At 48.4% G+C, this 25,400-nt stretch overlaps 1 protein-coding gene across 1 annotated transcript in view; it reads right to left on the bottom strand.

The window, feature by feature from the left end:
* Window positions 1–2,116: 2,116 nt before the first annotated feature.
* susd4 (sushi domain containing 4) overlaps window positions 2,117–25,400 on the bottom strand; it is a 197,066-nt gene continuing 173,782 nt past the window's right edge. Inside the window, exon 11 of the mRNA XM_078213637.1 lies at window positions 2,117–2,271. Within this exon, the coding sequence (XP_078069763.1) occupies window positions 2,243–2,271 (29 nt within the window). The 3' untranslated portion in view covers window positions 2,117–2,242. The remainder of the gene's footprint in view (window positions 2,272–25,400) is intronic.

Here is a 25,400-nt window from a genome sequence, read left to right on the forward strand (position 1 = left end):
TGAACGTTCAAAGACTATTTCCTCGGGTGAATGGAGCGGTAACTAGGGGGCATAACTATAGGGTTCATGGTGGGAGATATAGGAAGGATGTCCGAGGTAGGTTCTTTACGCAGAGAGTGGTTGGGGTGTGGAATGTACTGCCTGCAGGGATAGTGGAGTCAGAAACTTTAGGAACATTTAAGAAGCTATTGGATAGGCACATGGAGTACTTCGGGATGATAGGGAGGAAATAGCTTGATCTGGGTTTCAGACAAAGCACGGCACAACATCGTGGGCCGAAGGGCCTGTTCTGTGCTGTACTGTTCTATGTTCTATGTTTGGCCTTAGCAATGAGAGGGTGGGGGAAAGAATGACCTTCGGAACGGGGGGAGGGGCTGGATATGCTTAACCTAATGGAGATGTATGCTTTCACTCAGAAGCTGATCAGAGGATGAGGAATTATGTCAGTATTTGTGAATTAGGGAATGGTTTCCTGATGCAGAGTTTCTGGTGAGGAACTATTCATCCCCAGAAATTGGGGAACTGGGAGTTTACTCTTACTAATTGGGGTGTGCGTTTTTACTGTCACTGCTGACTTGTGCCTTGTAGATGGTGGACAGCCTTTCAGGGGGTCAGGAGGGAGATATTCACCACAGTATTCCCAGCCTTCGACCTACCTGCTCTGGTGGCCACAGCTTTTATGTGGTTAGTCCAGTTCAGTTTCTGGTCAATGGTAATCACCAGGATGTTGATAGTGGAGGATTCAGCAATGGTAATGCCATTGAATGTCCTGGGACGATGGTTATAATCTCTCTTGTTGGAGATGGTCATGACCTGGCACTTGTGTGGTGTGAATGTGATGTGCCACTTGTCAGTCCAAGCCTGAATATTGTCCAGGCCTTGCTGCATTTGGACATGGAATGCTTCAGTGTCTGGGGAGTCACAAATTATACTGAACATTGTGCAATCATCCCCACTTCTGACCTTATGATGGAAGGATGATCATTGATGAAGCAGCTGAAGGTAGTTGGGCCCAGGACACTACCCTGAGGAAGTCCTGCAGAGACGTCCTGGAGCTGAGATGATTGACCTCAGTAAGTGGGGAGTATGTGTTTCCTCTCAGTAATTTGAGTTTGTTCACTTGTGATGGCGGTTTATTGTCAGTAATTGGGGGTTTATTGTCAGTAATTGGGGGGTTTATTGTCAGTAATTGGGGGGTTTATTGTCAGTAATTGGGGGGTTTATTGTCAGTAATTGGGGGGTTTATTGTCAGTAATTGGGACGGTTTATTGTCAGTAATTGGGGGGTTTATTGTCAGTAATTGGGGGGTTTATTGTCAGTAATTGGGGGGTTTATTGTCAGTAATTGGGACGGTTTATCGTCAGTAATTGGGACGGTTTATTGTCAGTAATTGGGACGGTTTATTGTCAGTAATTGGGGGGTTTATTGTCAGTAATTGGGACGGTTTATTGTCAGTAATTGGGGGGTTTATTGTCAGTAATTGGCGGGGGTTTATTGTCAGTAATTGGAGCGGTTTATTGTCAGTAATGGAGCGGTTTATTGCCAGTAATTGGAGCGGTTTATTGTCAGTAATTGGGACGGTTTATTGTCAGTAATTGGGGGGTTTATTGTCAGTAATTGGGACGGTTTATTGTCAGTAATTGGGGGGTTTATTGTCAGTAATTGGGGAGTTTATTGTCAGTAATTGGAGCGGTTTATTGCCAGTAATTGGGGCGATCTGCCAGTAATTGGCGGGGGTGTGTTTACTTTGGGCTTTTTTACTCAGTGTTCAAGGGTCTATTTACTCAGTGGTGGGGTTACTCAGGGTGATTATTATCTCTCTCTCTCTTGGCACTGGGAGATTTGTTGTAACTGGGATGAGTCTCTGATTCTCTCCTTTGCTGGTCTAAAGGTGTGGCCTAGGATTGCACCATCCCCTGTTCCCCTTACACTCACTCCTGCAACTACAACATTTACCACAGAAACCTCTCTCTAATCTGGTGGCTCCACAAAAGTTTCACTCACGAAAGGTGCAGTTAAAAATGACGCCTGGGAGTGCAGCAAATCTCTGAGCTGTGGCTGTGTGCAAATAGATAGTGATTAAAAAATAATTCTTCCAATTTATAGAGTCTGATCATTCTGCTCACAGCTCCTTGATACAGAAAGATATGGATTCACAATCCATCCTGAAGCAATGGACCTGGTCTGTCCTCCTTGTACACACTGATCAAATGGCAGCTTGCTGAGCTGGGCTTGCTGCAGACTAGGAGTCATCTTCCAGCAGTGGGATTCCTGTGGGAGACAAACACAGATGGTGGTTAAAGGGGAGCTGACAAGTCCCACTCCAGAGACTTGAGCACATAACCTGGGTTGACAGTGCATTACAGAGGGAGTGCCACAGTGCTGCAATCTCTATCTGTCTATGGAGATGTTCAACCGAGGTCCAATCTTCCCTCTCGGGTGGCAGTAAAGATTCCCGGCTAAATTTTACTGTGTGTGTGTATGTGTGTGTGTGTGTGTGTATCTGTGTGTGAGTGTGTGGGGAGGGGGGGAGGGGGTGGAGTATATTATGTGTCCACTCCTGGCTCTCCCCACCACACAGAAAAGTTGATTGCAAACCGACCGATGTTTGGAAAGGCTGCCCCCTCTGTGATGTTACATTGCGGGCAGCTTTAACAAACGGAGAGGGGGGTTTCCCACACCAGTGCCCTCCCCCCTCACGGGACCCCCACACCCCACTGCTGCTGGGGGTTTTGGGGATTCTGGAGGGGGAGGGTTCTGGAGGGGGGAGGATTCTGGGAGTTTGGAGGGAATGTTGTGGAGGCACCTCGCTAGACCCAGCATTTAACATACGTGCAGATGCCTGAGAGCGAGTGTCACTGAAGTCTGCGCATGTTCAGGGAACTGGTTGGTCACACTGCCACCTGCTGTAGGGTTTCGTGCCAGAGGGATGTGGAGGGCACCCACTGCCAGTGTCACTCACACAAAACCAAAATCTGGGGACCCTGGGAGAGCGGGGCAGTCTTAAAATAGGATTTATCTCCTTACTAAACATAAAATACTCTTCATAAAATACAACAACATTAAAACAGTTTTTACTGCACAGATACACACATAAACATACTGACTCACCCACAGGTACAGGTGCACACACAACTCTTCTAACTCTCTCACATCACTCTCACATCAGCAACTCAGAGAGCCATTTCCTGCATTGCACCAGGGATTCCCTTTCAGAATTACTCCTTCACTTGATGATGTCCTCAGACTGTCAAATATGATTTCTAAACAGAACTTTATAACAACTTAAGAAATAGGAGCAGGAGGAAGCCTTGTGACTCCTAGGACCCCTCCATCATCCAATCAAATTATGGCTGATCTTTGACCTCAACACCTTTCTGTCCTATCACGGACCTCGAATCTCATACTGGCCAAGAAACTTGGTCTTGAAAAATCTCAACCACTCAGCATCAAAGTTCAAACTTTCTTCTATCTGAGAAAATAAGTTGTGTCACTGAGACAAGAAGGATTTGTCAAACAATGTCACTTTCCAGTGTTTTGGGGATGTAACCAGTTGGATGGAGAGAAGAGAACCAGTGGATAGAATCCCTACAGTGCAGAAGGAGGCCATTCGGACCATCGAGTCTGCACCAACCCTCTCCAAAAAAGAGCCTCTTATCCAGGCCCTTCCCCGTAACCCCACATATTTACCCCGCTAATCCCTCTAACGTACGCATCTTGGGACACTAAGGGTCAATTTATCATGGCCAATCCACCTAATCTGCACATCTTTGGACTGTGGGAGGAAACTGGAGCACCCGGAAGAAACCCACGCAGATACGGGGAGTACGTGTAGACTCCACGCAGACAGTGACCCAGGCGGGAAACCATCGAAACCCTACAGTGCAGAAAGAGGCCATTCGGCCCATCGAGTCTGCACCGACAACAATCCTACCTGGGCCCCATCCCTGTATCCCCACATATTTACCTGCTAATCCCTCTAACCCTCATATTGACCCACTAATCCCTCTAATCTTCGCATCCCGGGACACTAAGGGTCAATTTAGCCTGGCCAATCAACCTAACCCGCACATCTTTGGAGTGTGGGAGAAAACCGGAGCACCCGGAGGAAACCCACGCAGACACGAGGAGAATGTGCAAACTCCACACAGACAGTGACCCGAGCCGGGAATTGAACCCAGCTCCCGGATGCTGTGAGGGAGCAATGCTAACCACTGCGCCACTGATGTACTGGATTTTCAAAAAGCATTTGATAAAATTAGGATTTATGGGATCTACAGCAATCTATTATTGTGGATTGAGGAAAACCGAGTGGAATAAATGGGATATTTTCAGATTGGAAGTAGTAATTAGCAGGGTACAAAGAACAAAGAACAATACAGCACAGGAACAGGCCCTTCGGCCCTCCAAGCCCGCGCTGCTCCCTGGTCCAAACTAGACCATTCTTTTGTATCCCTCCATTCCCACTCCGTTCATGTGGCTATCTAGATAAGTCTTAAATGTTCCCAGTGTGTCCGCCTCCACCACCTTGCCTGGCAGCGCATTCCAGGCCCCCACCACCCTCTGTGTAAAATACGTCCTTCTGATATCCGTGTTAAACCTCCCCCGCCCTCACCTTAAACCTATGACCCCTCGTGAACGTCACCACCGACCTGGGAAAAAGCTTCCCACCATTCACCCTATCTATGCCTTTCATAATTTTATACACCTCTATTAGGTCACCCCTCATCCTCCGTCTTTCCAGTGAGAACAACCCCAGTTTACCCAATCTCTCCTCATAACTAAGCCCTTCCATACCAGGCAACATCCTGGTAAACCTCCTCTGCACTCTCTCTAAAGCCTCCACGTCCTTCTGGTAGTGTGGCGACCAGAACTGGGCGCAGTATTCCAAATGCGGCCGAACCAACGTTCTATACAACTGCAACATCAGACCCCAAATTTTATACTCTATGCCCCGTCCTATAAAGGCAAGCATGCCATATGCCTTCTTCACTACCTTCTCCACCTGTGCCGTCACCTTCCCGGATCTGTGGACTTGCACACCCAGGTCCCTCTGTGTTACTACACCCTTTATGGTTCTGCCATTTATCGTATAGCTCCCCCCTATGTTAGTTCTACCAAAATGCATCACTTCGCATTTATCTGGATTGAACTCCATCTGCCATTTCTTTGCCCAAATTTCCAGCCTATCTATATCCTTCTGTAGCCTCTGACAATGTTCCTCACTATCTGCAAGTCCAGCCATTTTCGTGTCGTCCGCAAACTTACTGATCACCCCAGTTACACCTTCTTCCAGATCGTTTATATAAATCACAAACAGCAGAGGTCCCAATACAGAGCCCTGCGGAACACCACTGGTCACAGGCATCCAGCCGGAAAAAGACCCTTCCACTACCACCCTCTGTCTTCTGTGACCAAGCCAGTTCTCCACCCATCTAGCCACCTCCCCCTTTATCCCATGAGATCCAACCTTTTACACCAACCTACCATGAGGGACTTTGTCAAACACTTTACGAAAGTCCATATCGACGACTGCAAGGATCAGTACATGGGCCTCTGCTGTAATGATTTAGATGAGGAAACTGTGTGTAACGTATCCAGGCTTTGTGCTAATACAAGGACCAGTGTATTCTGTTCCCAATCGGGAAGAGTGAACATAGAACATAGAACAGTACAGCACAGAACAGGCCCTTCGGCCCACGATGTTGTGCCGAGCTTTATCTGAAACCAAGATCAAGCTATCCCACTCCCTATCATCCTGGTGTGCTCCATGTGCCTATCCAATAACCGCTTAAATGTTCCTAAAGTGTCTGACTCCACTATCACTGCAGGCAGTCCATTCCACACCCCAACCACTCTCTGCGTAAAGAACCTACCTCTGATATCCTTCCTGTATCTCCCACCATGAACCCTATAGTTATGCCCCCTTGTAATAGCTCCATCCACCCGAGGAAATAGTCTTTGAACGTTCACTCTATCTATCCCCTTCATCATTTTATAAACCTCTATTAAGTCTCTCCTCAGCCTCCTCCGCTCCAGAGAGAACAGCCCTAGCACCCTCAACCTTTCCTCATAAGACCTACCCTCCAAACCAGGCAGCATCCTGGTAAATCTCCTCTGCACTCTTTCCAGCGCTTCCACATCCTTCTTATAGTGAGGTGACCAGAACTGCACACAATATTCCAAATGTGGTCTCACCAAGGTCCTGTACAGTTGCAGCATAACCCCACGGCTCTTAAACTCCAACCCCCTGTTAATAAAAGCTAACACACTATAGGCCTTCTTCACAGCTCTATCCACTTGAGTGGCAACCTTTAGAGATCTGTGGATATGGACCCCAAGATCTCTCTGTTCCTCCACAGTCTTCAGAACCCTACCTTTGACCCTGTAATCCACATTTAAAGTAGTCCTACCAAAATGAATCACCTCACATTTATCAGGGTTAAACTCCATTTGCCATTTTTCAGTCCAGCTTTGCATCCTATCTATGTCTCTTTGCAGCCTACAACAGCCCTCCACCTCATCCACAACTCCACCAATCTTGGTGTCATCAGCAAATTTACTGATCCACCCTTCAGCCCCCTCCTCTAAGTCATTAATAAAAATCACAAATAGCCGAGGACCAAGCACTGATCCCTGTGGCACTCCGCTAGCAACCTGCCTCCAATCCGAAAATTTTCCATCCACCACCACCCTCTGTCTTTGATCAGACAGCCAGTTACCTATCCAATCGGCCAACTTTCCCTCTATCCCACACCTCCTCATTTTCATCATAAGCCGACCATGGGGGACAAACAAAGAACAAAGAACAAAGAACAATACAGCACAGGAACAGGCCCTTCGGCCCTCCAAGCCCGCGCCGCTCCCCGGTCCAGGATTGAATCCTGAATCCAGGATCCCCGCCCAATTTTCCAGCCTATCTACATACCAATATCCTATCCACCGAGCTGTCCCTCACAGCTACGATGCTTTGTTCATTACAACCTATTAACTTACCCCCACCCCCCCATTCCAGACCATGTGATCTCCAGGGAGAGGCGAAAACCCAGAGTGAAAAACCCCAGGGCCAATATGGGGAAAAAAAATCTGGGAAATTCCTCTCCGACCCCCTGAGGCGATCGAAACGAGTCCAGGAGATCACAATGGCCCAGATCGGAAAATGCTTCCCAACCCTAGTCATTTCCACTTCCACGAACACCATATGAATTCCCTGCCCCCGAGACAGGTTCCCAACTATCCGCAGTCTCACTCTGTACTGGCACCAGCAAGATGATCGTAGAATGAAGGCTTGAAACGAGAAACCAGGAACAATTAGCCCGCGCCGCTCCCTGGTCCAAACTAGACCACTCTTTTGTATCCCTCCATTCCCACTCCGTTCATATAGCTGTCTAGATAAGTCTTAAACGTTCCCAGTGTGTCCGCCTCCACCACCTTGCCCGGCAACACATTCCAGGCCCCCACGACCCTCTGTGTGAAATATGTCCTTCTGATATCTGTGTTAAACCTCCCCCCCTTCACCTTGAACCTATGACCCCTCGTGAACGTCACCACCGACCCGGGGAAAAGCTTCCCACCGTTCACCCTATCTATGCCTTTCATAATTTTATACACCTCTATTAAGTCTCCCCTCATCCTCCGTCTTTCCAAGGAGAACAACCCCAATTTCCCCAATCTCTCCTCATAACCAAGCCCCTCCATACCAGGCAACATCCTGGTAAACCTCCTCTGTACTCTCTCCAAAGCCTCCACGTCCTTCTGGTAGTGTGGCGACCAGAACTGGACGCAGTATTCCAAATGCGGCCGAACCAACGTTCTATACATCTGCAACATCAGACCCCAACTTTTATACTCTATGCCCCGTCCTATAAAGGCAAGCATGCCATATGCCTTCTTCACCACCTTCTCCACCTGTGACGTCACCTTCAAAGATCTGTGGACTTGCACACCCAGGTCCCTCTGCGTCTCTACACCCTTTATGGTTCTTCCATTTATCGTGTAGCTCCTCCCTACATTATTCCCACCAAAATGCATCACTTCGCATTTATCAGGATTGAACTCCATCTGCCATTTCCTTGCCCAAATTTCCAGCCTATATATATCCTTCTGTAGCCTCTGACAATGTTCCTCACTATCTGCAAGTCCTGCCAGTTTTGTGTCGTCCGCAAACTTACTGATCACCCCAGTTACTCCTTCTTCCAGATCATTTATATAAATCACAAACAGCAGAGGTCCCAATACAGAGCCCTGCGGTACACCACTAGTCACAGGCCTCCAGCCGGAAAAAGACCCTTCCACTACCACCCTCTGTCTTCTATGACCAAGCCAGTTCTCCACCCATCTAGCCACCTCCCCCTTTATCCCATGGGATCCAACCTTTTTCACTAGCCTACCATGAGGGACTTTGTCAAATGCTTTACTAAAGTCCATATAGACAACATCCACGGCCCTTCCTTCGTCAACCATTTTGGTCACTTCTTCAAAAAACACCACCAGGTTCGTGAGGCATGACCTCCCTCTCACAAAACCATGTTGACTATCGTTAATGAGTTTATTCCTTTCTATATGCGCATACATCCTATCTTTAAGAATCTTCTCCAACAACTTCCCCACCACGGACGTCAAGCTCACCGGCCTATAATTACCCGGGTTATCCTTCCTACCCTTCTTAAATAACGGGACCACATTGGCTATCCTCCAATCCTCTGGGACCTCACCTGTGTCCAGTGACGAGACAAAGATTTGCGTCAGAGGCCCAACTATTTCACCTCTCATCTCCCTGAGCAGCCTTGGATAGATTCCTTATCAAACGCCTTACTAAAATCCATGTATATGACATCAACTGCCCTACCTTCATCAACACAGTGTGAGACAAAAATCTCAGAAGAAGGAAGGAAACCGGTTTTATAACAATGTAACATGAGGAAGCGATAATGTGACTCAGCTGTCAATGGCAGGCTGAGCTTCCCACCATCAAACATCGCAGGCGTAATTAGCATAAATCATATCTAATTCTGATGCCTACTGCACATCCCTCCACACTGGATTAAGAGCCCAGATCAGCGTGCAATTAGAGCAATGTGGTTTACACCAGGATTTAAACTACAAGCAGCTGGCCACCTGCACCTTGCTGGAGACTCCCAGGTTAGTTCACATAATTGACATCACGCAGCACTCACAGAGATCAGTGCCAGGCCCTGGAAGCTGCAGTGGATTCAGGGAGGCCTCTCAGACAAGTCTCCACAGCGTCCACACCAGGCGGGGCTGGATTTTACTGTGCTACAGAGCATTGGCTCCATTGGAGGCAAAAAGCAGGGAAGTCATGAAACCCCTGACTGTGCAGGAGCACTACAGGGCCATCCAACCCTGACTGTGCAGGAGCACAGGGCCATCCAACTCTGACTGTGCAGGAGCACAGGGCCATCCAACTCTGACTGTGCAGGAGCACTACAGGGCCATCCAACCCTGACTGTGCAGGAGCACTACAGGGCCATCCAACTGAAATGTTCCAACTGGGGAACTATTTCTCAGCTGAGGCAGGTTACCAGCTGTTCTACGGTAGTGACTTCTTCCAGGGCTCCACTGGAGACGTCTGTGAGATCTCCCTAACGCCCACCCACAAACACATCCTGGAAGTCACAGATGCCATTGTTGCAAAGACCCACAATTTTGTCAACGTCAGAGACCAAGCAGAGCTGGGGCACAAGAGCACTGGGTGTGGCTGAGATTCTGGTTTCCCATAGGTGCAGGGTGCCATCGACTGCACTCACGTGGTTATAAAAGCTCCCTGGCAACAGGCAGTTGCATACGTCACCTGGAAAGGTTACCACTTGCTCAATGTGCAGCTGGTGTGTGACCATAAGAAATCTATCACGCAGATTTGTGCAGATACCTGGGAAGCGTCCCTGACTTGTACACCCTGAGTAGGCCTCAGATCCTGGCATCTTTGAGGGACCACACAGGATGCAGGCCTGGCTCCTTGGGGACAAGGATTACCCAGACTGGACGTGGCTGATGATACCCGTGTAACAGCCTCAGACTGCTGCTGACAGAAGGTATAACCAGGCTCATGCTGCTACTCAGTCATTGGTGATTACTCACAATGTAGTTCCAATGCCTGGACAGATCTGGCAGAGTGCTTCAGTACCCTCTCCAGGGGGTGTCACGCACCTTGCTGCATGCCACACATCCAGCCACTGTAATCGGGAGGGTGAGGGGTGGACTTGGCAGATTACAAGATAGAGGGGCTGCACGTCTCCTCCAATGGAGAGGACCTCGAAGGGGATGACGGTGATGAGGTCAAGGAAGGTGAGGATGGAGTCGAAGAGGCCATTGCACAGGCCAGGCAAGGACAGTGTGCTCATGAGGACCTCACTGCAGCAGACTCCAGGAGGAAGGTGAGATACACTAAGGATCCTTCTGGACAACTCTCCTCCACCTTGGATCAGCAGGACTGACTCTGTCCAATCCTCCACTCCTTTTGGAGTTGGGTGAAACAGGCAGCAGAGGCTACAAGCGAGAGTGTTGATCGGTAAGTGTTTGTTTTGCTCTTGACATTGTTGTTGTTGTACACTACTATAGTGTTTGTGTGTAATTTCTGTGGTTTATAGTTTGAAAAGGTTCGACTCGGTAATAACAAGGAGCAGGAAAGAAGGGCCCTCGAAAATTGGATATAATCTGAAACAAAACATCTTTCAAAAGTTTAATTTAAAGGGGTAGGACATGACAGGATTACTCCAAGCTGTGGTTTGCTCCTCTTGCTCCATGTGGGAGGCTGGGGACAGCTCCAGTCCCCTGGGTCAGCATGTGTGCAGGAAGTGTCTCCAGCTACAGCTCCTGGAAGCTCGAGTTTCAGAGCTGGAGCGGCGGCTGGAGACACTGTGGAGCATCCACGAGTCAGAGAGTATCGTGGCTAGCACATATAGAGAGGTGGTCACACCACAGGCTCAGACTCCGCAGGCAGGAAGGGAATGGGTGACCACCAGACAGACCAAGAGAGACAGGCAGGTAGTGCAGGAATCTCCTGTGACCATTCCCCTGCAAAACAGATATACCGCTTTGGATACTGTTGAGGGGAATGTCCTCTCTGGGGAAAGCAGCAGCAGCCAAACTCGTTGCATCACGGTTGTTCTGCTGCAGAGGGGAGGGGGAAAAATTGTGCCAGTGCAATAGTTATAGGAGATTCAATTGTAAGGGGAATAGACAGGCGTTTCTGTGGCCGCAAACGAGACTCCAGGATGGTCTGTTGCCTCCCTGGTGCCTGGGTCAAGGATGTCTCGGAGCGGCTGCAGGACATTCTGAAGGGAGAGGGCGAGCAGCCAGTGATCGTAGTACACATAGGTACAAACAACATAGGTAAAAAAAGGGATGAGGTCCTGAAAGCAGAATACAGGGAGCTCGGAAGAAAGTTAAGAAATCGGACCTCAAAGGTAGTGATCTCAGGATTACTACCAGTGCCACATGCTGGTCAGAGTAGAAATGAGAGGATATATCGGATAAATACATGGCTGAAGAGATGGTGTCAGGGGGAGAGTTTCAGATTCCTGGGGCATTGGGACCGGTTCTGGGGGAGGTGGGACCTGTACAAGTTGGATGGGTTACACATGGGCAGGACTGGGACTGATGTCCTGGGGGAGTGTTTGCTAGAGCGGTTGGGGAGAGTTTAAACTAATATGCCAGGGGGATGGGAACCTATGTAAGGAGTCCGAGAAGGAGGGAGCAAGGACAAAATGTGGGGAGAAGGTTCCAACTACATCAAAAATCAGGAAAAAAGGAGACCTCAGGAGATGTTATTAATGGAAGTGTTAGAATTCAAAAAGAAGGTACAAAAACTAGCATAAAGGCACTTTATCTGAATGCTCATAGCATTCGAAACAAGGTAAATGAGTTGACGGCACAAATCATTGCGAACGAGTATGATTTGGTGGCCATTACAGAGACATGGTTGCAGGATGGTCACGACTGGGAATTGAATATCCAGGGGTATCAAACTGTTCAGAGGGACTGACAGGAAAGTAAGGGAGGTGGTGTAGCTCTGATATTTAAGGATGATATCAGGGCAATAGTGAGAGATGATATAGGTTCTATGGAAAAAAAGGTTGAATCCATTTGTGTGGAAATTAGAAATAGTAAGGAGAAAAAGTCACTGATAGGTGTAGTCTATAGGCCACCAAATAATGACATCATGGTGGGGCGAGAAATAAACAAAGAAATAACTGATGCATGTAAAAGTGATACAGCAATTATCATGGGGGATTTTAATCTACATATCAATTGGTCAAACCAGGTTGGTCAAGGCAGCCTTGAGGAGGAGTTCATAGAATGTATCCGCGATAGCTTCCTTGAACAGTGTGTAATGGAACCGACAAGGGAGAAGCTATCCTAGATCTGGTCCTGTGTAATGAGACGGGAATAATTAATGATCTTGCAGTTAGGGATCCTCTTGGAAGAAGCGATCACAGCATGGGTTGAATTTAAAATACAGATGGAGTATGAGAAGGTAAAATCCAATACCAGTGTCTTGTGCTTAAACAAAGGTGACTATAAAGGGATGAGGGAGGAGGTGGCTAAGGTAGACTGGGAACAAAAACTTTATGGTGGGACAATTGAGGAACAGTGGAGGACTTTCAAAGCGATCTTTCACAGTGCTCAGCAAAAGTGTATACCAGTGATAAGGAAGGACTGTAGAAAAAGAGATAATCAGCCATGGATATCTCGGGAAATAAAGGAGGGAATCAAATTGAAAGAAAATGCATACAAAGTGGCAAAGATTAGTGGGAACCTCGAGGATTGGGAAATCTTTAAAGGTCAGCAGAAAGCCACGAAAAAAGCTATAAAGAAAGGTAAGATGGATTATGAGAGTAAACTAGCTCAGAATATAAAAACAGATAGCAAAATCGTGACGTCTCGGACCGTGTTTTCCGGATTCTTAAGGGGGAGGGGAAACAGTCACAAGTCGTGGTACACATTGGTACCAACGACATAGGTAGGAGAAGGGACGGGGATTTAAAACAGGAATTTCGGGAGCTGGGCTGGAAGCTGAGAGCAAAGACAAAACATGTGGTCATCTCTGGTACGCTACCGGTGCCACGTGATAGCGAGTTGAGGAACAGGGAGAGAGTGCACTTAAACATGTGGTTGCAGGGATGGTGCAGGAGGGAGGGTTTCAGATACGTGGATAATTGGAACACGTTCTGGGGAAGGTGGGACCTCTACAAACAGGACGGGGTGCACCTGAACCAGAGGGGCACCAATATCCTGGGAGGGAAATTTGCTACGGCTCTTCAGGGGGATTTAAACTAATTTGTCAGGGGAGTGGGAAAAGGAGTTGTAGTCCGGAAGTCAGTGTTGAGGGTGGTGAGGTATTGGGGAAGGTATCAAGGTCAAGGGTGGGTACCGGTAGACAGGAAGGTGGGTTGAAGTGTGTCTACTTCAATGCAAGGAACATCCGGAACAAGGTGGATGAACTTGGGGCGTGGATTGCTACTTGGGACTACGATGTTGTGGCCATTACGGAGACGTGGGTAGAACAAGGACAGGAATGGTTGTTGGACGTTCCGGACTATAGATGTTTCAGTAAGTGTAGGGAAGCTGGTAAAAGAGGTGGAGGAGTAGCATTGTTAATCAAGGATAGTTTAACGGCTGCGGAAAAGCACTTTGAGGGGGATATGCACACTGAGGTAATATGGGCTGCAGTTAGAAACAGGAAAGGAGCGGTCACGTTGTTAGGAGTTTACTATAGGCCCCCAAATAGTAATAGAGATGTGGAGGAAGAAATTGCTAAGCAGATTATGGATACGTGTGGGGGTCACAGGGTAGTTGTCATGGGGGACTTTAACTTTCCAAATATTGATTGGAACCTTTGTAGGTCGAATAGTTTGGATGGGGCACTTTTTGTGCAGTGTGTGCAGGAGGGTTTCCTGACACAATATGTGGATAGGCCGACAAGGGGTGGGGCCACATTGGATTTGGTACTGGGAAATGAACCGGGCCAAGTGTTAGATTTGGTTGTGGGAGAGAACTTTGGAGATAGTGACCACAATTCGGTGTCTTTTGTTATTGCAATGGAGAGGGATAGGGCCGGACGGCAGGGCAAGGCTTACAATTGGGGGAGAGGTAATTATGTTGCGATTAGGCAAGAATTAGGGGGCATAAGATGGGAACAGAAACTGTCAGGGAAAGGCACTGATGAAAAGTGGAACTTTTTCAAGGAACAAATACTGGGTGTCCTTGATAGGTATGTCCCTGTCAGGCAGGGAGGAAATGGCCGAGTGAGGGAACCGTGGTTCACAAAAGAGGTGGAATGTCTTGTGAAAAGGAAGAGGGAAGCTTATGTAGGGATGAGGAAACAAGGTTCAGATGGCTCGATTGAGGGTTACAAGTTAGCAAGGAATGAGCTGAAAAAGGGGCTGAGGAGAGCTAGGAGGGGACATGAGAAGTCCTTGGCGGGTCGGATCAAGGAAAACCCCAAGGCTTTTTACTCTTATGTGAGGAATAAAAGAATGACCAGGGTGAGGTTAGGGCCGGTCAAGGACAGTGGTGGGAACTTGTGTATGGAATCAGTAGAGATAGGCGAGGTGATGAATGAATACTTTTCTTCAGTGTTCACCAAGGAGAGGGGCCATGTTTTTCAGGAAGAGAAGGTGTTACAGGCTAATAGGCTGGAGGAAATAGATGTTCGGAGGGAGGATGTATTGGCAGTTTTGAATAAACTGAAGGTCGATAAGTCCCCTGGGCCTGATGAAATGTATCCTAGGATTCTTTGGGAGGCGAGGGATGAGATTGCAGAGCCTTTGGCTTTGATCTTTGGGTCCTCACTGTCCACGGGGATGGTGCCAGAGGACTGGAGAGTGGCAAATGTTGTTCCTCTGTTTAAGAAAGGGAATAGAAATGACCCTGGTAATTATAGACCGGTTAGTCTGACTTCGGTGGTTGGTAAATTGATGGAAAAGGTCCTTAGGGATGGGATTTACGACCATTTAGAAAGATGCGGATTAATCCGGGATAGTCAGCACGGATTTGTGAAGGGCAAATCGTGCCTCACAAATTTGATAGAATTTTTTGAGGAGGTAACTAGGTGTGTTGATGAAGGTAGGGCGGTTGATGTCATATACATGGATTTTAGTAAGGCGTTTGATAAGGTCCCCCATGGTCGGCTTATGATGAAAGTAAGGAGGTGTGGGATAGAGGGAAAGTTGGCCGATTGGATAGGTAACTGGCTATCTGATCGAAGACAGAGGGTGGTGGTGGATGGAAAATTTTCGGACTGGAGGCAGGTTGCTAGCGGAGTGCCGCAGGGATCGGTGCTTGGTCCTCTGCTCTTTGCGATTTTTATTAATGACTTAGAGGAGGGGGCTGAAGGGTGGATCAGTAAATTTGCTGATGACACCAAGATTGGTGGAGTAGTGGATGAGGTGGAGGGGTGTTGTAGGCTGCAAAGAGACATAGATAGGATGCAAAGCTGGGCTGAAAAATGGCAAATGGAGTTTAACCCTGATAAATGTGAGGTGATTCATTTTGGTAGGACAAATTTAAATGTGGATTACAGGGTCAAAGGTAGGGTTCTGAAGACTGTGGAGGAACAGAGAGATCTTGGGGTCCATATCCACAGATCTCTAAAGGTTGCCACTCAAGTGGATAGAGCTGTGAAGAAGGCATATAGTGTGTTAGCCTTTATTAACAGGGGGTTGGAGTTTAAGAGCCGTGGGGTTATGCTGCAACTGTACAGGACCTTGGTGAGACCGCATTTGGAATATTGCGTGCAGTTCTGGTCACCTCACTATAAGAAGGATGTGGAAGCGCTGGAAAGAGTGCAGAGGAGATTTACCAGGATGCTGCCTGGTTTGGAGTGTCGGTCTTATGAGGAAAGGTTGAGGGAGCTGGGGCTGTTCTCTCTGGAGCGGAGGAGATTGAGGGGAGACTTAATAGAGGTTTATAAAATGATGAAGGGGATAGATCGAGTGAACGTTCAAAGACTATTTCCTCGGGTGGATGGAGCTATTACAAGGGGGCATAACTATAGGGTTCATGGTGGGAGATATAGGAAGGATATCAGAGGTAGGTTCTTCACGCAGAGAGTGGTTGGGGTGTGGAATGGACTGCCTGCAGTGATAGTGGAGTCAGACACTTTAGGAACATTTAAGCGGTTATTGGATAGGCACATGGAGCACACCAGGATGGTAGGGAGTGGGATAGCTTGATCTTGGTTTCAGATGAAGGTCGGCACAACATCGTGGGCCGAAGGGCCTGTTCTGTGCTGTACTGTTCTATGTTCTATGTAAAAGTTTCTAAAAATATATAAAACAAAAAAGAGTGGCGAAAGTAAACATTGGTCCTTTACAGGACGAGAAGGGAGATGTAATAACTGGAAATGAGAAAATGGCTGAGGCATTGAACAGGTATTTTGTGTCGGTCTTCACTGTGGAAGACACAAATAACATGCCAAAAATTGATGACAGGAAGTCTATGGCAGGTGAGAATCTAGAAACTATCATTATCACGAAAGAGGTAGTGTTGGGCAAGTTAATGGGGCTAAAGGTAGACAAGTCTCCTGGTCCTGATGGAATGTATCCGAGGGTACTAAAAGAGATAGCAGGAGAAATAGCAAATACACTAGTGGTAATTTAGCAAAATTCGCTGGACTCTGGGGTGGTTCGCGCAGATTGGAAAACAGCAAATGTGACACCACTGTTTAAAAAAGGAGGTAGACAAAAGGCAGGTAACTACAGGCCGGTTAGCTTAACTTCTGTAGGAGGGAAAATGCTTGAATCTATCATCAAGGAAGAAATAGCGAGACATCGGGATATAAATTGTCCCATTGGTAAGACGCAGCATGGGTTCATGAAGGGCAGGTCATGTTTGACTAATTTGGTGGAATTCTTTGAGAACATTACATGTGCAGTGGACAATGGGGAACCTGTGGATGTGGTGTATCTGGATTTCCAGGAGGCATTTGACAAGGTGCCGCACCAAAGACTGCTACATAAGATAAAGGTGCACAGTGTTACGGGTAATGTATTAGCATGGATAGAGGATTGGTTAACTAACAGAAAGCAAAGAGTGGGGGTAAATGGGTGTTTTTCTGGTTGGCGATCAGTGACTAGTGGTGTGCCTCAGGGATCAGTGTTGGGACCACAATTGTTTACAATTTACATAGATGATTTGGAGTTGGGGACCAAGTGTAGTGTGTCAAAATTCACAGATGACACTAAGATGGGTGGAAGAGCAAAGTGTGCAGAGGACGCTGAAAGTCTGCAAAGGGATATAGATAGTCTAAGTGAGTGGGTGAGGGTCTGGCAGATGGAGTACAATGTTGGTAAATCCATTTTGGTAGGAATAGCAGCAAAATGGACTATTATTTAAATGGTAAAAAATTGCAGCATGCTACTGTGCGGAGGGACCTGGGTGTCCTTGTGCAGGAATCTCAAGGAGTTGGTTTGCAGGTGCAGCAGATAATTAAGAAGGCAAATGGAATTTTGTCCTTCATTGCTAGAGGGATGGAATTTAAAAACAGCGAGGTTATGTTGCAGCTGTATAAGGTGCTGGTGAGGCCACACCTGGAGTACTGTGTACAGTTTTGGTCTCCTTACTTGAGAAAAAATATCCTGGCACTGGAGGGGGTGCAGAGGAGATTCACTAGGTTGATTTCGGAGTTGAGAGGGTTGGTTTATGAGGAGAGACTGAGTAGACTGGGGCTATACTCATCGGAATTCAGAAGAATGAGGAAAGATCTTATAGAAACATATAAGATTATGAAGGGAATAGACAAGATAGAAGCAGGGAAGTTGTTTCCACTGGCGGATGAAACTAGAACTAACGGGCATAGCCTCAAAATAACAGGAAGCAGATTTAGGACTGAGTTGGGGAGGAACTTCTTCACACAAAGGGTTGTGAATCTGTGGAATTCCCTGCCCAGTGAAGCAGTTGAGGCTACCTCATTGAATGTTTTTAAGGCAAGGATAGATAAATTTTTGAACAGTAAAGGAATTAAGGGTTATGGTGAGTGGGTGGGTAAGTGGAGCTGAGTCCACAAAAAGATCAGCCATCAGGCTCGAGGGACCAGATGGCCTACTCCTGCTCCTAGTTCTTATGTTCTTTCCAAATGCTATGCTATTAAATCTTTTATAATGGATTGTAGAATTTTCCCCACTACCAATGTCAAGCAGACTGGTCTATAATTTCCTGTTTTCTCTCTATCTCCCTTTTTCAGTAGTGGGGTTACATTAGCTACCCTTTAATCTGTTAGAGTTATTTCAGAGTCTATAGAATCTCGGAAGATGACCACCAATACATCCACTATTTCTCAGGCCACTTCCTTAAGCACTCTGGGATGTAGATTATCAGTCCCCGGAGACTTATTGGCCTTCAATCCCTCAATTTCTCCAACACCATTTCTCTACTAATACTGATCTCCTCCAGTTCCTCCCTCTCACTAAACCCTGGGTTCCCCAACATTTCTGGTATCTTATTTGTGTCCTCCTTTGTGAAGACAGAAGCAAAGTATATATTCAGTTGGTTGGCCATTTCCTTGTTCCCCATTATAAATTCCCCTGTTTCAGAATGTAAGAGACCTACATTTGTCTTCATCAATATTTTTCTCCTCACATATCTACAGAAACGTTTACAGTTTATGTTCATCACAAGCTTACTCTCGTACTCTATTTTCTCCTTCTTATTCATCCCTTTGGCCTCCTTTGATGAATTTTAAGTTGCTCCCAATCCTCAGGTCTGCTGTTTCTCTTGGCCAGTTTGTACGCCTCTCCCCTTCGCTCTAATCTCTAATTTCCCTTGTAAGCCATGGTTTGGCCACCTTTCCTGTTTTATTTTTGCTCAGAGAGGAATAAACAATTGTTGTCGTTCACCCTTGTGCTCTTTGAATGTTTGCCATTGCCTATCCACTGTCATCCCTTTAAGTAACATTCCCCAGTCTATCATAGGCAACTTGCACCACATACCGTGTGGTTTCTTTCTTTCAGATTCAGGACCTTAGTCACAGAATCAACTACGTCACTCTCCATCGAGTTGAAGAATTATGTCATATTATGGTCGCTCATCTCCAAGGGACCTTGCACAACTAGATTGCCAATTATTCCTTTCCCATTATGCAATACCCAGTCTTGGATGGCCTGTTCCCTATGTGGTTCCTCAACGTATTGGTCCAGAAAACCATCTCGTACACACTTCAGAAATTCCTCCTCTATGGTATTGTGACTGATTTGATTTGCCCAATCTACATGCAGAATCCCTACAGTGCGGAAGGAGGCCATTCAGCCCATTGAGTCTGCACTGACAACAATCCCACCCAGGCCCTATCCCTGTTACACCGTACATTTACCCTGCTAATCACCCTGACACTAAGGGTCAATTTAGCATGGCCAATCAACCGAACCTGCACATCTTTGGACTGTGGGAGGAAACCAGAGCACCCGGAGGGAACCCACGCAGACACGGGGAGAACATGCAAACTCCTCACAGACAGTGACCCAAGGCGGGAATTGAACCGGGTCCCGGCACTGTGAGCCAGCAGAGCTAACCACTGTGCCACCGTGCCGCCCCAATCACCCATAATTACAGATGTTTCTTTGTCACATTCGTCTCTAATTTCCTGTTCAATGTCATTCCCAACATCACCCACTAACACTTGGTGTTTCTTAGCTCTCCACATACAGATTCCACATTGTTGGAGCTAACGTCTTTCTTCACTGTTGTGTTAATTTTCTCAGCAATGCAACTCCACACCTTCAGCTTTGTGTCTGTCCTTCCTGAATACTGAATACCCCTGGATGGTTCAGTTCCCATCCCTGGTCACCCTGCAGCCATGTCTCCGTAATCCCGACTATATCATACCCGTTTACATCTATTTGCACGATTAATTCATCCACTTTGTTGTGAAAGCTCCATGTGTTAAGGCACAAAGCCTCAAGACTTGTCTTTTTAACATTACTGGTCCCATTCCTGCACTGAGGCCCTGTCTGATTCTGGCCCTGGTTTATCTGCCTATCACTTGTTTTGTTTCCCTTAATGTCTTTTGTTTTTGTCCTTTATTTCCCCCTCCTCTGCATTCCCATTCCCCTGTTTAAACCCTCCCCAACCACTCTAGCAAGTAACCACCCCCCCAAAAGCATTAGTCCCGATCCTGCCCAGGTGTAACCCATCCAGTTTGTACAGACAGGTCCCATCTCCCTCAGAACCGGTCCCAATGCCCCAGGAATCTGAAACCCTCCCCCTCACACCATCTCTTCAGCCACACATTCATCCTATATATCCTGCTGTTTCTGCTCTGAGTAGCACGTGGCACAGGTAGTAATCCTGAGATCACTACCTTTGAGGTCCTACTTTTAAACTCCCTATATTCTGCTTTTAGAACTTCAGTCCTTTTTTACCTATGTTGTTTGTACCAGTGTGTACGATGATCACTGGATGTTCACTCTCCCCCTCCAGAATGTCCTCTATCCACTCCGAGACATCCTTGACCCTAGGATCAGGGAGGCAACAGACCATCCTGGAGTCTCGTTTGCAGCCACAGAAACTCCTATCTATTCCCCTTCTAATTGAATCCTCTATAACTATTGCATTCCTCTCCTGTCCGCAGAGTCAATTGTGGTGCACCAAATTTGGCTGCTGCTGCTTTCCTCTGAGAGACCATTCCTCTATAGTATCCAATATGGTATATCTGTTCTGCAGAGGAATGGCCACAGGACATTCCTGCATTGCCTGCCTAGTGCTCTTGCTCTGTCTGGTGGTCACCCATTCCTTTCCTGCCTGTGAAGTCTGAACCTGTAGTGTGGCCACCTGTCTACATGCATTATCTATGATACACTCAGCCTCGCAGTTGCTCCACAATGTCCCCAGCCACTGCTCCTGCTTTGAAACCCAGGCATCTAGAAGCTGCAGCTGTAGTCACCTCCTGTGCACGTGCTGGTCCCGGGCACTGGAAATATTCATGGCTTCCCACACAGAACAGGAAGAGCACACCACGGTTTGAGCTCTCCTGCTATGACTTATCTTTTTAAATTAAACCTTTTGGAAGATACTTTAATTCAAATAATATCAATTACTCTCAGGCCCTTCTTCCCTGGTCCTTGTTACTGCACAATATAGTCCTTATAAACTATAAGCAGTAAAAGTTGTAAATACATATCCAATCATACTCACCTCAGCTACTCCCACTTGCCTGACATCACTTTTGAATCCCGACGTTACCTCAGGAGCTGCAAACTCTAAGCTCTCACTCAGATGCCTCACTGCACTCTCTCTCACCATGTTTTCAATCTCCTCTAGGTGCTGCTTGAGGAGATATGAAATGATCAGGAGTGTCCAAAGGACCTTTGTGAACATTAGTTACAGGTGGTTAACACTCGTTAACTACATCCTTTTTACTTTCCTCACCCTGCCGCCATGTCTTGGTGCATCCCCCGACATCCACGGCGGAGGTGGAGGCAGCCTGCTGACTGCTGCACTGTGATGACATTGGCGGGCGTCCTCTGGAGGGCCACAGCCTGCTTTGGGTGCCCTGTTGTGGGGCAGGGCCACCCTCCTCAGTCTATGGAGCCGGAGCTGACGGGGGCACAGGAAGAAGAGATTGGGATTGGCCGGACAGTATCGGTGTCACCTGGGTGGATGGTCCCAGGATGTCGAGCTGCTTGTCCTCCTCCCTCTGGGTGCCCGAGGGCCCCTGGCTGACTCCTTGAGGAGAAGGGGCAGGGGATGAGATCTAGATGGTCCGCCCCAGTCTGGCATTGACTGTGGTGGATGGCAGCCAGTGTCTCAGCCATGGAGCAATGTCCTGGACCAAGGTCTCCATGGAAGATGCCATCCTGCCAGTGTTGGCCTCAGTGTTGGCAAGGGGGCATTACCACCTCAGACTGAAGCTGGACAGACTCCTCCATTGTACATTGCAGTTTGTGGTGTGTAACTGCCATCCCTTCCTGATGTCCCTATCAATGTCACCTCAGCTCCAGTAACTGATTGAGGAGGAGGAGGCTGGCGGCTCCTTATCCGTCTGGAACTCCGCAGACTCCCGGCCTCCAATAGTCCTCTGAGTACTGGCGGCCTTGTATGTCCCTGCCTCTGCCTGCTGTGGCCCGGATTGCTTGCTGTGCTCCTCATTGCGACCGGACCCCCCTGGAACCAAGTCCCACCCGGCCGTGTGTCTCTGTGGAGGGTGTGGGTGTGACAGATCTTCAAAGGAGTTGACCTCAGGATCCTTATGCGAGGTGTCATAAGGGCTAGATTTGAGGGCCTGTCTCGTGGATGCCCTTGGCAGATTTCCAGAGGTGACTGAGAAAGAAATGAGAGATAATTAGTGCATGAGGCATGGTCAGCAATCGCTCAGAGTATGGCCGTCTGATGGATGTTCTAGTGCAGGGTCCTCACTTGGGTGTGAGCTGCTGACCTCACCAGCAGTGCAGGGACAGTCTATGTCCTCACAGGCCAGTTCTGTGGCCCTGTTCTCAAAGTCCGTGAGAGTCTTGATCTTGGAAACCCCAACCCCCCCGTCCTGGGACCTCTCCTTCTTATTGTGAGCCAGCTTGTCCTGCATGAAGACAGATGGAGAGAGTGAGCAAGACGCATGACAGGGCAGCTGATTAAGGATACCGGACATGTGTGGATGGTGAGTGGAGCTCAGGATTAGAACGCAACTTCCAGGGGAGATGAGGCCAGATGGAGATGTGAGAGTGTGAGAGAGAGCGAGCGCAGAGGAGAGAGTGAGCGCAGAGGAGAGAGAGAGTGAGCGCAGAGGAGAGAGAGAGTGAGCGCAGAGGAGAGAGAGAGAGAGTGTGGTGAACCATAGATGGTTACCACTATGGGTACTTGTACATATGTTACTCTTGTTACTGTTGGGGTTAGGGTTGGGGTGTTCCACCTGTTAGCATTGTTCTGTGGTACACTCCGTTTGGCTCCGCCTTCTTACAGGAGTATAAAGGTCACTGCTACTTCCCAGTAGCCCTTAGTCTGGGGTGGTATTGTTAAGCAGTATGCTCTATTCTTGTTGTGAATAAAAGCCTTTATTCCCGGGTACGTCCTAGCCTCCCGAGTGAATTAATCGCGCATCAATGTTATTCACAACAAAACACCGAAAATTTTGTTCGAAGAAAAATGGAGCAGATGCTGAAACCCGATTGGCTAACCTTGGATCCGCGTGCCGCTGGAGCGTCGAATACTTTCGACCATTGGTTGAAGTGTTTCGAGGATTACATCGACGCCTCGACAGCAGTCCAGTCCGACACCGACAGATTGCGGGTCCTCCACGCAAGGGTGAGCGACACTGTGTATGCAACAATCCGTCATTCCCAAAATTACATAGAGGCCATCGAATTACTCAAGAAGCTGTATAATAAACAGCCGAACGAAATTCATGCTCGTCACCTATTAGCCACTCGACGGCGGCAGCCCGGCTAAACGACGGGACAGTACCTGCGCGAACTTCAACAGCTAGCCAGAGCCTGCAATTGCAAGGAGGTGTCGGCTACTCAATACACCAACGATCTGATCCGAGATGCGTTCGTGGCGGGAATCAGCTCATCCTATATTCGCCTGCGGCTGCTAGAGCAGGGTAACCTGGACCTGGCTAAGACGGTAGAATTGGCCGATGCGATGGAAACGGCCTCTAGAAGTCTTGAAACCGACCCCACCGACCACGTGGGAACATCGTGGCAAGTACAGCCACCGCCTCAACTGTACCCGGCGGCTCCTCGGAACTGCGTGATAATGCTCTCAACTTCAGACCTGACGGCTGCGGCAGCTCCTGGAGGCCCATGGTGCTATTTCTGCGGATTGGCGAAGCACCTCGTCAGAGATGTCCGGCCAGGACGGTGTTTTGCTCTGCCTGTGGGAAGAAAGGGCACTATGCAAAAGTGTGCCGAGCAAAGACCCCTTCCAAGCCCAGCAGTGCTGCGTGTGACTCCCCAGGATCCATCTCCTCGTCTCCGGCCTTGTCGATGTCTTCAGCCACGTGCGATTCACGGGCGCCGCCATTTCCTATGACGACGACGCAAGCCACGTGTGACCTGCGGGTGCCGCCGCTTTCAACATCATCGACCACGTGTGATTTGTGGGCGCGGCCATTTTGGTCGACACCGGCCACAGAAGACCAGCAGGGGTCCTTGTCGTTGGCTATCTCAGCTGCCTGCACTCGGGATCCAACAGTGGCGTCAATCATCCTGGACCAGGCCAAGCCTCACAGACTCAACAAGTCCATGATGGACATAGAGGTAAACGGGCGTCTGGCGCATTGCCTGTTCGACAGCGGGAGCACGGAGAGTTTCATCCATCCGGATACAGTGAAACGGTGCGCTCTCCGTGTGCAAACTGTCAGGCAGACAATCTCCATGGCGTCGAGGTCCCGATCTGTTATCGTTCTTGGGAGCTGTGTGGTAACCTTAACGGTGCGGGGCACAGTTCACGAGAACTTCAGGCTCCTCGTGTTACCGCACCTTTGCACTCTGGTACTCCTGGGGCTAGACTTTATGGTCCACCTGAGGAGTGTGACCCTGCAGTACGATGGGCCACTCCCTCCACTTTCAGTGGGAGAACAGCAGCCTCCAAATTGTCCAGCGCGCTCCACATGCAGTCTCTCGACACTCAAAATTACCCCGCCTTCCCTATTCAAAAATCTCGTGCCAGGCTGCAAGCCCATCGCGACTAAGAGCAGGCGTTACAGCGCTGAGGATCGGATCTTTATTCGATCTGAGGTTCAGCGGCTCCTCAGGGAAGGGGTCATTCAACCTAGCACTAGCCCATGGAGAGCACAAGTCGTGGTGGTCAAGACTGGAGACAAGCCCCGGATGGTCATAGACTATAGTCAGACCATTAATAGGTACATGCAGCTGGACGCGTACCCTCTCCCGCGCATATCTGACATGGTCAACCAGATTGCGCAGTACCGGGTGTTCTCCACCATCGACTTGAAGTCAGCCTACCACCAGCTCCCCATTCGCCCAGAGGACCGCAAATACACGGCCTTTGAGGCGGATGGCCGTCTCTACCACTTTTTAAGAGTCCCTTTCGGCGTCACTAATGGGGTCTCGGTCTTTCAGCGTGAGATGGACCGAATGGTGGACCAAAACGGGCTACGGGCTACCTTCCCGTACCTGGACAACGTCACTATCTGCGGCCATGACCAGCAGGACCACGACGCCAACCTCCAGAAGTTTTTACGCACTGCGACTCTCCTGAACCTGACCTATAACAAGGAGAAGTGCGTATTCAGCAAGCACCGCCTAGCAATCCTTGGATACGTGGTGGAAAACGGGGTCATCGGCCCCGATCCAGACTGTATGCGTCCCCTCCTTGCACTTCCCCTACCCACTAGCATCAAAGCACTGAGAAGATGCTTAGGCTTCTTCTCGTACTATGCACAGTGGGTTCCCAATTACGCGGACAAAGCCCGTCCGCTCATAAAA

The sequence above is a fragment of the Mustelus asterias genome, chromosome 5 (genome assembly GCF_964213995.1).
Source record: "Mustelus asterias chromosome 5, sMusAst1.hap1.1, whole genome shotgun sequence".
In the NCBI taxonomy this organism is placed as follows: domain Eukaryota; kingdom Metazoa; phylum Chordata; class Chondrichthyes; order Carcharhiniformes; family Triakidae; genus Mustelus; species Mustelus asterias.